Source organism: Protopterus annectens, chromosome 5.part1 (genome assembly GCF_019279795.1).
Source record: "Protopterus annectens isolate FY-2018-M chromosome 5.part1, PAN1.0, whole genome shotgun sequence".
Classification (NCBI taxonomy): Eukaryota; Metazoa; Chordata; order Ceratodontiformes; family Protopteridae; genus Protopterus; species Protopterus annectens.
In genome coordinates, this window is record NC_056736.1 from 594,510,725 (window position 1) to 594,524,845 (window position 14,121).

At 45.2% G+C, this 14,121-nt stretch overlaps 1 protein-coding gene across 1 annotated transcript in view; it reads left to right on the top strand.

The window, feature by feature from the left end:
* The window catches only part of LOC122803552 (ankyrin repeat domain-containing protein 50-like), a 226,204-nt gene that overhangs the window by 145,717 nt on the left and 66,366 nt on the right, over positions 1–14,121 (top strand). Inside the window, exon 2 of the mRNA XM_044073211.1 lies at positions 8,869–9,098. Coding sequence (XP_043929146.1) covers positions 8,869–9,098 — 230 coding nt within the window. The remainder of the gene's footprint in view (positions 1–8,868; positions 9,099–14,121) is intronic.

The window sequence follows — 14,121 nt, forward strand, 5'->3', positions numbered from 1 at the left end:
GCATGGTCTGTAGTAAATCCTAGTTTGGGACCAGGGACTGAGAGGGCATGGTCTGTAGTAAATCCTAGTTTGGGACCAGGGACTGAGAGGGCATGGTCTGTAGTAAATCCTAGTTTGGGACCAGGGACTGAGAGGGCATGGTCTGTAGTAAATCCTAGTTTGGGACCAGGGACTGAGAGGGCATGGTCTGTAGTAAATCCTAGTTTGGGACCAGGGACTGAGAGGGCATGGTCTGTAGTAAATCCTAGTTTGGGACCAGGGACTGAGAGGGCATGGTCTGTAGTAAATCCTAGTTTGGGACCAGGGACTGAGAGGGCATGGTCTGTAGTAAATCCTAGTTTGGGACCAGGGACTGAGAGGGCATGGTCTGTAGTAAATCCTACTTTGGGACCAGGGACTGAGAGGGCATGGTCTGTAGTAAATCCTAGTTTGGGACCAGGGACTGAGAGGGCATGGTCTGTAGTAAATCCTAGTTTGGGACCAGGGACTGAGAGGGCATGGTCTGTAGTAAATCCTAGTTTGGGACCAGGGACTGAGAGGGCATGGTCTGTAGTAAATCCTAGTTTGGGACCAGGGACTGAGAGGGCATGGTCTGTAGTAAATCCTAGTTTGGGACCAGGGACTGAGAGGGCATGGTCTGTAGTAAATCCTAGTTTGGGACCAGGGACTGAGAGGGCATGGTCTGTAGTAAATCCTAGTTTGGGACCAGGGACTGACAGGGCATGGTCTGTAGTAAATCCTAGTTTGGGACCAGGGACTGAGAGGGCATGGTCTGTAGTAAATCCTAGTTTGGGACCAGGGACTGAGAGGGCATGGTCTGTAGTAAATCCTAGTTTGGGACCAGGGACTGAGAGGGCATGGTCTGTAGTAAATCCTAGTTTGGGACCAGGGACTGAGAGGGCATGGTCTGTAGTAAATCCTAGTTTGGGACCAGGGACTGAGAGGGCATGGTCTGTAGTAAATCCTACTTTGGGACCAGGGACTGAGAGGGCATGGTCTGTAGTAAATCCTACTTTGGGACCAGGGACTGAGAGGGCATGGTCTGTAGTAAATCCTAGTTTGGGACCAGGGACTGAGAGGGCATGGTCTGTAGTAAATCCTACTTTGGGACCAGGGACTGAGAGGGCATGGTCTGTAGTAAATCCTAGTTTGGGACCAGGGACTGAGAGGGCATGGTCTGTAGTAAATCCTAGTTTGGGACCAGGGACTGAGAGGGCATGGTCTGTAGTAAATCCTAGTTTGGGACCAGGGACTGAGAGGGCATGGTCTGTAGTAAACCCTAGTTTGGGACCAGGGACTGAGAGGGCATGGTCTGTAGTAAATCCTAGTTTGGGACCAGGGACTGAGAGGGCATGGTCTGTAGTAAACCCTAGTTTGGGACCAGGGACTGAGAGGGCATGGTCTGTAGTAAATCCTAGTTTGGGACCAGGGACTGAGAGGGCATGGTCTGTAGTAAATCCTAGTTTGGGACCAGGGACTGAGAGGGCATGGTCTGTAGTAAACCTAGTTTGGGACCAGGGACTGAGAGGGCATGGTCTGTAGTAAATCCTAGTTTCGGACCAGGGACTGAGAGGGCATGGTCTGTAGTAAACCCTAGTTTGGGACCAGGGACTGAGAGGGCATGGTCTGTAATAAACCTAGTTTGGGACCAGGGACTGAGAGGGCATGGTCTGTAGTAAATCCTAGTTTGGGACCAGGGACTGAGAGGGCATGGTCTGTAGTAAATCCTAGTTTGGGACCAGGGACTGAGAGGGCATGGTCTGTAGTAAATCCTAGTTTGGGACCAGGGACTGAGAGGGCATGGTCTGTAGTAAACCCTAGTTTGTGGCGTTTGTAGGAGAGGACCTGAGGAGTTATGGTTTCTAAGGTTGTATCTTTATGCATCTCTGAGTAGTCTGGAGGCTAGTGGGGGGGGGTAAGGTTTTATTCTTTAACTTTCAATAGTTGAGAGGAAAGTACAAACATTGTTTCACAGGTAGCCAGTTAGCTTTTTCATTGGTTTTGCAGTGTTGGTTATTGCTTGAGAGTTGAGTGATGAGTCAGTATATGACATTACAGATGGATTGAATGGTGGAAGCATTTCTTATAGAGGCTGCAGCAATCCACAAGGGGGATCCACAAGGTGGGATCCACCTTGGATCCCAGAAACTACCGTCCCGTCAGTCTGACGAGCCTCATCTGCAAGGCCATGGAGCGTATTATCATGGAACTTATAAACAAAGGCATTGGCAAACTTCAAACACTGGACCCCACCCAGTTTGGGTTCATGAAGGGCCAATCTTGTCTCCTGAACCTGATTGACTTCTTCGAATCAGTCTCCAGAGCCATGGACAAGGGTAAGGTGGTCCACACAGCCTATCTAGACCTTGCCAAGGCCTTTGACACCATCCCCCATTCTGGAATCCTAGATAAACTTGCTAAGCTGGGCATTAATCCCTACATCACCCAGTGGGTTGCTAACTGGCTTACTGATAGAACCCACACTGTAAAAGTAGCCGACTCCAAATCCAGCTCCAGACAAGTGGAGTACCTCAGGGTTCAGTCCTGGGACCGCTCTTGTTTGGCATCTTCTTCTCTGAAGTACAGGCCAACACTAAGGGACTCTGACTAACAAAGTTCGCAGATGACTGCAAACTGAGAGCCATTATTGAATCCCCAAATGATGTGGATACTCTACAAAAGGGCTTTACAGAAACAGATACTTGGTGCCAGAGCCATGGGCGGCAGTACACTAAACACCGAAAGTGTGATAAGAGACTTAGGGACACAGGTGGACAGTGGTTTCACCTTCGATAACCACCTCGCCACAACAGTCAGGAAATCCTATGTGGCACACCTCATCACTAAGGGCTTTTCATCCAGAAAAAAGGAGGTCATTGTCCCACTGTACTCATCCCTCATTAGACCCATTATAGAATACAACGCCCCGTTTTGTATGTACCTCTCAAGACATCTGCATCAACTGGAAAGGCCGCATAAGTACCTCACTAAAAGAATCACAGGCCTAAAGCAGATGCCCTACACTGACTGCCTTAAACAACTCCAGCTATACTTTGTCGCATATAGTCTACTCAGAGGTGATCTCTGCTTAACATACAAGGCCATGTCAAACCCAGAGCTGTTGGATATGCTACACTTAAAGAAATCCCAATCCCTCAGAGCCACACGCTCCAGGGATCTAAACCTTGTCATCACAATAAACAAAACATGCTGGAGGGATAGGTTCCTGACCCAGAGACTCCCCAGACTCTGGAATAGGTTGCCCATACATGTCAAGCAGAGTGCCTTTTTGGCCCTCTTCAAAAGGAACCTTGCCGATTGGATGGGAGAAAGGAAATTCACCCCGGGGATTACGTCAGTCGTCCTGCTAGACAGGGGTCCAGGGAAGTAATTAGTGTGGGAAGAAATAGCCAGGGAATTGTTATGGCTAGGCTTGTATAGACCCTAGGGCCGATAGCCTAGTACCAACCTATGAACCTAATCAGAGGGAGACTGTACTGTACTGTAGTTGAGCCAGTAAGATACCTTTACCTATAGCATTTCCACTGAGTCTGCATAGAATGAGGGGGATCCTATTAGCCCAGAATAGGAGGGCATTGAATTCTTTGTGGTTGTTGACCTGGAGGAGATGGAAGTTTAGGAAGGGGTCCGTCAAAATCCCGAGGTATTTGAATGTAGTGATATTAATCAGTAGTGCTTTTCAGATGAGCAAGGATTTGTAGAGGTCTGGAGATACAGCTTTTGCATAGTTCCAAAAGCTCAGTTTTTGTTTTAGAAGAGTTGATTAGTAATCCGTTTAGTGACCCATTGAATAAGGGCATGAAAATCAGCCTGAAGTTTGAGCTCAAAAGAAGAGAGAGTGTGGTTGGAGCAGAATAGGACCCTGTCATAGGTGTGTACTAGGCTAATGGCCCTGGAGCCTTTACAAGCCTAGCCCATATTATTATCCTGGTATTGTGCCACCCAAACTTAGTTCCCATTGCCTCTGTCAGGTAGAGCCACTGGAGTCATCCCTGGGGTGAATTTCCCATCCACTCATCAAGATTTCTCTAGAAGAGGGCCATTGAGGTGCTCTGTTTGACATGTATGGGAAGTCTATTCCATAGCATGGGCAGTTTCTGGGTTATGAACCTGTCCCTCCAGCATGTTCTGTTGATTGTGGTAATGAGGTTGAGGTCTCTGGAGCATGTGGTGCGGAGTGATTGGGATTTCTTTAGCTGTAGCATTTCTAACAGAGTTGGGTTACACATGGCTTTATAAGTCAAGCAGAGATCGCCTCTAAGTAGGCGATATGAGACACAGAATAGTTGGAGTTTTTTTGAGTCTGCCCATATAGGACAAGTGTTTAAGGCCTAGGATCCTCTTTGTGAGGTACTTTTGCAGCCGCTCCAGTTGTTGCAGGTGTATAGTGAGGTACATGCCAAATTGGGACATTGTACTCAATTATTGGCCTAATGAGGGAAGAGTAGAGGGAGACAATGACCTCTTTCTTCCTGGATGCAAAACCCTTAGTAATGAGATGTGCCACATAGAAGGACTTTCTGACCACAGTGGCAATAAAGTGCTCAAAAGAGAGGTTGCTGTCAACCTGTGTTCTCTTATAACGCCTTCTGTGTTCCGTGGACTACCATTGATTTGGTAATTCATGGGAACCGGGTTTTTCCCAAAAGGGATGATGACATTTTTTGGCATTGAGCTTAAGGCCATGGTTCTGACACCAGTCGTTGGTCTCAGTGAGTCCTTTCTGTAGGATGTCAATATCACTTCGGGAGTTAACTCCCAACTTGCAATCATCTGCGAACTTTGTCAGCCAGAGTCCCTTCACGTTGGTCTGGACTTCAGAGAAGTAGATACCAAACAGGAGAGGACTCTGGACCAAACCCTGTGGGACTCCACTCATGACTGGTTGGCAGTCAACTACTTTCACACTGTGGGTACCATCTGTGAGCCAGTTTGCAACCCACCTAGTGATATAGGGGTTGATGCCTAGCTTATTGAGTTTTTCTTTGATTCCTTAGTGGGGAATGGTATTAAAGGCCTTGGCCAGATCAAGGTAGGCTGTATGAACCACCTTGCCTTCATCCACGGCTCTGGTGACTGATTCAAAGAAGTCAACCAGGTTGAGCAGGCATGATCTACCCTTTACAAAACCAAACTGGGGGATCCAGAGTTTGAAGATTCCCTATATCCTTGTTTATTAGGTCCATGATGATGCGTTCCATAGCTTTGCATGTCAGACTCATCAAGCTAATGGGGCGATAGCTCCCAGGGTCTGTATTCGCTCCTCATTTATGGTAAGAGATTACTCTAGCAGTGCACCATTCAGTAGGGACAAAGCCTGAGGTTAGGCTGTAATTGAACAGGGCACACAGGTGAGTTGCCAGTTCACTCTGTAGTTCATGTAAAACACAGCCAGGGATATTGTCAGGTCCCGCAGAAGCTGTATTCTTGGCCTTGGACAGTACTGTTTTAACCTGTGCAGTAGTAATACTAGGTGCCTGGTAATCTACTGGTATTGTGATTGGTCCTGGGTGGAGTAAAGTTGGCTCTGAATCTGTCAGCCAGTATATTGGCAATATCTGTTGGCTCTGTATAGGAAGTACCATTGTGCCGTAGCTTAGAGCAAATCTGGGTTTTGTGGTGGAGATTCTTTACATAACTATAGAAGGCCTTGTGATTGTCTTTACTATCTGCTGCAATTCTGTTTTCATAGTTAGCTTTAGAAGATTTGATGAGGGACCTCAACTTTTTGTTGAGGCTGATGAGTTTTTCTAGTCTTGGGACTTCACCTTATTCCACATCAGTTTCCTCCTCCTGTTGTAGAGTTTGCTTATGGCAGGGGACCACCAGATTGGCTTGCTTTTTTTGGAGGAGAGCGTCTTGGTTCTGTTGGGTATGGCGAGATCCATGCATTTGTGTATGTGTTCGTACAGAGCATTGGTGTAGGATTCAGTGGTCATGCAACTATTCTCCATTTGCATGGGTGCTGTGAAGTTAGCCACCTCTGTTTTTAGGAGCCCAATGTTAGCTTTGGAGAAGTTTTACATGGTGGTTACCTTTGTCGGGGGGGGGGGGTGGATTTCCAAGGTGATTAGTTTGTGGTCAGATCTAACCAGGGTGGAGTTGACTGTTGGTATAGAGCAACAGTGGCCCATGTTCGTAATGACCAGGTGAAGGATGTTGCTACCTCTAGTGGGGTTAAGAACGAGCTGGTCCAGGGCGTTGTAATTAATAAATTCCAGGAAACATTGGGCAAGTGCATTGGTACATGAGTAGCTTTCCCAGTTAATGGAAGGGTAGTTGAAGTCACCCAGTATGAGTGTTAGGTTGGACCCTAATATTCTCTGGGGTGCTTAGGAACGTGGAGTGCGAGTCTTGGGACATGGTTGGGGACCTATAGCAGGCTACGACCTGAATTGCTGTCTTACCCAATTTTAGCTGCACCTGAAGTATGTCTGATATGTTATGTTGGGCTACCAGTCTGGAGGTATGCACATCCTTTATGAATATGGAAACACCACTGCCTTTGGAGCTTCGGTCCAAGTTCTGGGGCCAAAAGGTGTGGAATGAGTTATAGCCTGGTAGTGCGGGGGTGGGTTCTGCTGCCTTAAACCAGGTCTCTGTTACAGCACAAATGTCTATGTTCTCCATTTTAAGGAGTGCTTTGAGCGAGTGCATTTTGAGATTTAGACGTCTAGCATTGAGCAGCATGACCCTCTGATTGCATTTGTTTGTAGCTGCATAAAGCAGGAAAGGAGGATGCAAGTAAGTCAAAAGGTTTGTTAATGCAAATAGAAGAGAAAGGAGAGGAGTCAGAAAAGACCTTGGTCACTTTTCTGCATCGAGACTGACTGAGATGTTGACAAGTTTGAAATAGACTGAAGAGTGACTGTTACAGAGGTAGTTTTTGAACTAGGGTAGTACATCATTGCTAATGTCTCTTTCAGTGGGACAGTCTAGGAGAATTGAATGATTGACGAGATCAGAGGCTGTAGTGAGATCAATAAAAGTGGTTCCAGTAATTAGGCCTTTGTCCATTCCAAGAAGAAGAATATTGTCACTGAGTGTCCAGATAGCTGTGGATGTACTGCAGCCAGACCAAAAGCCATGCTGCTTTTGAGAGAAAAGGTGGTATTGGTTGATGCATTGTGTGCAAGTATTTTTTTTCCAGAATCTTTCCTAGGATGGGTGGGAATAGAAATGGGCTGAAAGGCTGATGGATTAGAAAACTTAGGTTTCTTAGGGAGACTTTTTCCAGTGTTATTTTTCCAGATATTGGGTACAAGTGTAATATGCAGGCTGAGGAAGTGTTTCGGAAGGGTTCTGGTATCTGTAATGATAAACAAACCATGGGTGAAGTTTGCCAGGTTTATCTGGTTTAATCTGTTTGATCAGAGTGTTGACGTCCTTGGATGTGATAGTTCTGAAGCGGAATGAAGGGGAGGTATGTAGGGGTGGTGGAAGTGGCAGAGGTAGTTTGGAATTGGTTGAAGAAAGTGATGCGAATGTTGCTGAAAAGGGAAAGGAAAGGCAGAAAGTTGAGAAATTGTGGAGGAAAGATTGTACTGTCCTATAAGATGGTTGACCTCTTCCCAGAAGGTTTTGGGTGATTTTTTTTTTTTTAGTGAGATTGGATACGATTTCATCAGGTGACTCTTATGATGGTGTATTGATTTCTTGCTTGGTGCAGTTGCATAGCAGGGTATAGGGTTGTCTGTTTATGGTACTAGGAAGAGCTTTCCAAGAACTACATGCTGCTTCTGAGTTGTGGAAGAACTGTAAGCTCATAGGTTAATCAGGTAGTTTTTGGTTTGTAAAGTATACGAATTACTAGAAAACAGGAATTTTACAGGTCAGTCAGTATATATTAGTTCTGCAGTAGTATTAGTATTAAGTTGTCAGTAAAATTGTTAGAAAGCGAGTTAAAAGCTTTAGCAAAGTTTGTGAAAACAACATTAACAGAAGAGATTTGGTCAGTCGCCACTCTGATTTGGTTGTAGTTTAAGTGATCTGCCCTGGCTAAGCCTGTGTTGATATAAATCGGTCAAACCATCCTGTTGTAAAGGGTTTAACATTTTATAGCTTTTGCATAAAATTGAAAGGAGACTGATAGCTCTGTAGTTTGAAATGGTCAGTTTATTATCCTTTTATAATATTGGTGAGATAGTTTGCTTACAAAAAGTTGGAACAGCGCATTCTTTTAACATTGTATTAAGTATTTGCTACAGGATAGGTTTAATTATCTCCCTTAAATTATTAATACGGCAGGAATGTGTTCTAGTCCTATACATGATTTAGTTCCCATTTTATGTAAGATTTAGACATCGTCCTTGAAAATAAGTGGACACTGAAAGTTATGTGTATTTAACATTCTGGTTTGAGTGTATGAGCTGTCACAGTCAACAGCTACAGAATCTTAATAATAGACATTAAATTCATCAGCCATCTCAATGGGGTTGGCAAATACCAAGTAGTGTAACTGTACAAGTTATAGATATAAATAAATTAGCTTTTTTAAAAGTATGATTAACATGTTTAAAAAGTGGTTCTTGTTAAAGGTGGAGGAGTGTATTTTAACTTCAGAGGTGTGTTTTTTCCTAGTAACATAGAACATTTATTTTTTTTAATTGCTTTACTTTATTCTTCTTCGTAGATGTGTTGTATTTTTTGTATACTCATTTTTGTTATATAATTTACATAGCTTTGTGTCCCACTAACATGATACTTGTGTTTTCTAACAGTTTCTGTGTTTGGTTAGTATGCATGTCTCAAGTTAATGAGAAGGCACATACATGTATCTGCCCATGAGTAATTTCATAATTCAGTACAATTCAGTCAGTAATCACACTGTTTTTGTCTGCCCTTTAGAGCTGTACTGTTACCTCTACTGGACCTCCAGCCTCCCTCCCAGAACTTGCTGCTTCTGGTTGACTCTGTGGATGAGGGTACCTTTTGGAAAGATGGGGAGTGGAAACCATCTGGTAAAAGCCAGACACTGGCAGAACTGCTTTCCAGTCATCAGGAATTGCTGCCACCATGGTTACTGTTGGTGTGCTCTGCACGCAGGCAGAACAAGGCTGTCACACGCATGTTTACAGGTATGGAATAATATACATTGTCTTATTTATTAGCAGCACTGTAATGAACCATCACCTTCTTGTGTATAGGAACAATGGGGCACTGTTAAAGAACTTTTGAATAGGGTCACTTTATTCCTTTGTGCACAAGTGCCCTTCTTCAAAGGCAATTCATAAACACCTTGTAAGTCCTTTGTGTACAAATGCCCTCTTCAGAGGTGATCAGAAGCACCTTGAAAATCCTTTGTGCACAAGTGCCATTCTCCAGAGGTTTTCCAGAAGCACCTTGCAAGTCCTTACTGCAGTAGAGCCTCCAGAGGCGATCCAGAAACACATTCAATATTAAGTGATTTGCTTAGAATTACAGTCTGTACGTAGACATTAAGGGAACCCCCCCCAGGAGTACAGGCTGAGGCTTATCAGTTCATATTCTTAATCCTATGTGCCAGATTGATGCTGCTATTTGGTGTCACCTTACTGGACGTTATCACAAAGACATTAATAGCGTGTTCACCATTATCACAAAGACATTAATAGCACGTTCATGGTGTTGATGCACCAGAGGCTTCAGACTGTGTTTAGCGTAAGCCTAGAAGTCTTGAATGACATTTATCTGAGTAGAGTATAGAAATGAAAACAAAAAAAGTAGTTGCATGTTTGTATTGTGTGCCATAGAATCTGATAAGAAGGGGACCATGTGGTCCCTACTAGATAATGTGTAGGGTTGTGTGCTACAGGCACTAGAGACCACAGGGCACCTGTGACTTTTTCAGACAATTTTGTTGTCTTGCTTCCACAATGCTTCTGGAACTTTCTCAAATGATTTTGTTATCATGCTTCCACAATGCTTCCCCGCTGCCATCTCTCCAGTTCTTTGTTGTCACATGTTCAGTTCAGACACGTCTGGACAACCTTAGAGTGTCTGTCATTTTGTTGATTTTATTTTATTCATTTATTTAATTGATTTGTTTACTTGGTAGGTGATCTGGTTCAAGGACCCTTTTCAGTCACAGCCTGGTGCAGAAGGCAGATTATTTTTTTAATCTGTTCTCTGGGCAAGCTCACTGGGCAGGTGTCCGTTGCACTGTCTAAGTGATTTTCTCAGAGTCATGAGGTAACCAGGTGGAAGATTTGAAAACCTCTACCCTTGCCTACCAGAAATAGCTTGCTTAAATTGCAGAGCCTTATAGGTTCATAGGTGGGTACTAGGCTATCTGCCCTAGGGCATTTATAAGCCTAACAAAAATGTGTTGGCTTTTGCCTCCCTTTTAGACTAGATTCCTGAGCCTCTGTCCAGCAGGGCCACAGAAGCGATCCCAGGAGCAAACCTTAGATCTCCCATCCACTCATCAAGATTTCTGTTGAAGAGGGTCAGCGAGGGGCTCTGCCTAACATGGACTGGGATTCTATTCCAGAGCGCGGGAAGCCTTTGGGATATGAATCTATCCCTCCAGCATGTCCTATTTATTGTTGTGCTAAGGTTTAAATCCCTGGAGCATGTAGCTCTAATGAATCTGGTTTTCTTAAGGTGGAGCATGTCCAACAATTCCGGGTTAGACATGGCCTTGTACGTCAGGCAGAGATCGCCTCTAAGTAGGCGGTAGGCAACTGAGTAGAGCAGGAGTTTCTTTAGTCGAGCTGCATAGGGCATCTGTTTGAGGCCCACGATCCTCTTGGTGAGGTATTTTTGTGGTCTCTCTAGCTGTTGCAGGAGTTAGGTAAGGTACATCCCAAATGGGGCATTGTACTCAATTATGGGCCTGATGAGCGATGAGTAGAGGGGCACAATGACCTCACTTGATCTAGATGTGAACCCTTTCGTGATTAGGTGGGCTATATAGAAGGTTTTTCTAACACTTTGGCAGTGTGATTGTCAAAGGAAAGGTTTCTATCTACTTGGGTCTCCAGATCCCCAATTACTTCTTCCGTAATTAGTGGATTACCTCCTATATGGTAGTTTGTGGGCACTTTGGTTTTCCCAAAGGGGGTGACTATGCATTTTTTTGCATTTAGCTTGAGGCCATGGTTCTGACACCAGGTATCCGTCTCCGTAAGGCCCTTCTGGAGGATGCCTGTGTCAGCCGGAGAGTCGATTATGGCTCCCAGTTTGCAATCATCTGCGAACTTGGTCAACCACAGTCCTCCCGTGTTTGCCTGTACCTCAGAGAAGTATATACCTAACAAGAGGGGTTCCAGGACCGATCCCTGTGGGACGCCACTTGTAACTGGTTTAGAGTCGGACATGGCACCCGCGACTCTGACCATGAGTTCTATCCCTGAGCCAGTTTGCAACCCATCTTGTGACATATGGGTTTATATTTAAGCTGGTAAGCTTATTTATGATGCCAGAGTTGGGTATTGTGTCGAAGGCCTTTGTGAGGTCTAGGTAGGCTGTGTGGACTACCTTTCCCTCATCTAAGGCTTTGGTAACTGTTTCAAAGAAGTCAACTAGGTTTAAGAGGCAAGATCTGCCCTTAACAAAGCCAAATTGGGTGGGGTCCAGTGTTTGGAGGTTCCCTATGTCTTTGTTTATGGGATTCATGATGATGCGCTCCATAGCCTTGCAAACCAGGCTAGTCAGGCTTATAGGGCGATAGTTCCCGGGATCCATTGAGGCGCCACCTTTGTGGAGCGGGATCACTGTTGCTGTATGCCATTTTTTGGGTACATAACCTGTGATAAGGCTGAGTTGGAACAGTGACTTTGTGAGGGTTTAGTTAGTTTTGGAGCTCATGTAAGACATAGCCCGGGATACCATCCGGTCCCATTGATGCTGTGTTTTTTACTTTGGAGAGGGCTGCTTTCACCTGTGTGTCTGTGATGTCTGGGGGACTGCATTCTTCTGGGATAGACACAGGCCCTTTTGGGGGGAAAGGGGGGATAAAGTTTGCACTGAACCTGTCTGCCAGGATGGGTGCAGTGTCAGGGTTCAGTGTATTTTGTGCCATTTTGCTCCAGCTCAGAGCAGATCTGAGAGCTGCCACCCAGATTCTTGATGTAGCTAAAGAACGCCTTGTGATTATTTTAGAGTCTTTGGCGGTTTTTCTTTCGAAGCTGGCCTTTGATGATTTTATGAGGGATCGAAGTTTCTTGCTAGTACTGATCAAGGATGCCTTCCCTTTTGGGGATTTTGCCTTGCCATGTAATAGTTTCCTCCTTCTGTTATATAGCTTATTTATGGCTGGGGTCCACCAGACTGGTCTCCTGTTTTTGGAGGAGTGAGTCTTGGTTTTACTTGGGATGGCACGATCCATGCATTCTTTTAGATGCTCATAGAGTGCATTTGTAAAGGATTCTGCGGTTTGGGTAGCATTTTCCATTAGCCCGGGGGCTTTGAAACTTTCCACCTCGGTCTTGAGAAGTGTGAAGTTTGCTTTTGAGAAGTTTTTCACAGTGGTTTCCTTGGCTGGGGGTGGTGTCGGGATATGGATGTCCATTGTGATAACTTTATGGTCTCATCTTACCAACGAGGGATTTACCTCTGGTGTGGAACATTGAGCCCCCATGCTGGTGATGACCAAATCCAATATGTTGTTCCCCTCTTGTGGGAGTGGTGACCAGTTGTTCTATGGCATTTGAGTTTATAAACTCCAGGAACCATTGGGCAAAAGAGGTGGGACTTGAGTAGTTTACCCAGACAATGTTTGGGTAGTTGAAATCCCCCAATATCATGGTGTTTGGTGAGACCTTCATATTCTCCAATGTTCTCAGGAATGCCGCGTGGGGGTCCTGAGACAAGGTGGGTGATCTGTAGCAGGCTATGAAAGCAGTTTTACCTACTGTTAGCTGCACATGGATGGTCTCCGCTGCTTCGTGCAGTGCCACTAACCTGGAGGTGTGGGTATCTTTGATGAAAATGGATACTCCCCCGCCTTTAGTGGTCCGGTCCGGGTACTGGGGCCAAAAAGAATGGTATGAGTTGAATCCTGGTAGTGCTGGGGTGCTCTCTGGAGCCTTGAACCAGGTTTCTGTTACTGCACAGATATCTATTTCCTCCATACTGAGGAGTGCCTCTAGTGCGTGCATCTTGAGGTTTAGACTTCTGGCGTTGAGTAGCATTACCCTTAGTTTTTTATTTCTGGTATTGTCTATGGAGGTGGGTTTGCCTTTTAAACCTTGCCTAAAAAAGGCACTATGGGGGTGGCAAGAGCCTTAGCCAGTATTCCAACACCTAAGGGTGACAGGTGCAAGCCGTCCCTGGCAAAGCAACGTGGCTTGTCGAGCATGTCATCCCAGGCTGACAGACACTGGATCTCCTTTGAATGACACCAATAGCTTAGCCAGTTGTTAAAACTGATCATTTTGTCTTTATACTGTGGCATCATTCTTGGTGAGGGTAATATGCTACTCAGGGTCAAAGTCATACCGGCTTGGGCTACTTGATCAGAGAGCTCCTCTGTGTCTCTTTTCATGTAGTCCAGGGTGGTACGTTTCAGGTCATTCACACCAACATGGACAATGACAGAGTCATATTTGTACCTGCTGTGGAGTGACCGGAGTGCCTTTGTTTTGTGGTGGATCCTGGCTCCCGACAGACAGCTTACAGTGACCTTCTCCTTGTTCAGACTGGTGAGTGGGAAGTCAGTGTGCCTGACAATAGAGTCTCCAATTACTAGTGTCTTAGGTGTGATGTTCATCGTGTTACACTGCTGCAGTCATTACACTTGGGTTATTTGCTGTCAGGCGGTCCCGCAGTCGGCCAGAGTTCCAAAGTCTTGGTCCGGCGTCGGTTGCTGTTGCTTTTTCCTTGATGTCAGTGCGACAGAGGTATAAAAGATTCAGCCGACGCCATTTTCTTCAGTCTTTCTTGCCGCTCGGTGCCTGAAGCAGAAGCAGTTCGCAAGTGCCGGTCGGCCGACTCCTGAGATTTTCAATTCAAATTTCAGAAACAAAGTCTTCTATAAAGCTAAGTACCCCTTTGGGGAAACTTTTTCTTGCCTCAGACCGATGTCAGTAAAAGTTAATAATTGTATTTCTTGTGGGAAGCAAATACCTCCTAAAGATTTTCATTCTTACTGTATTCCATGCCTAGGCCCAGACCACA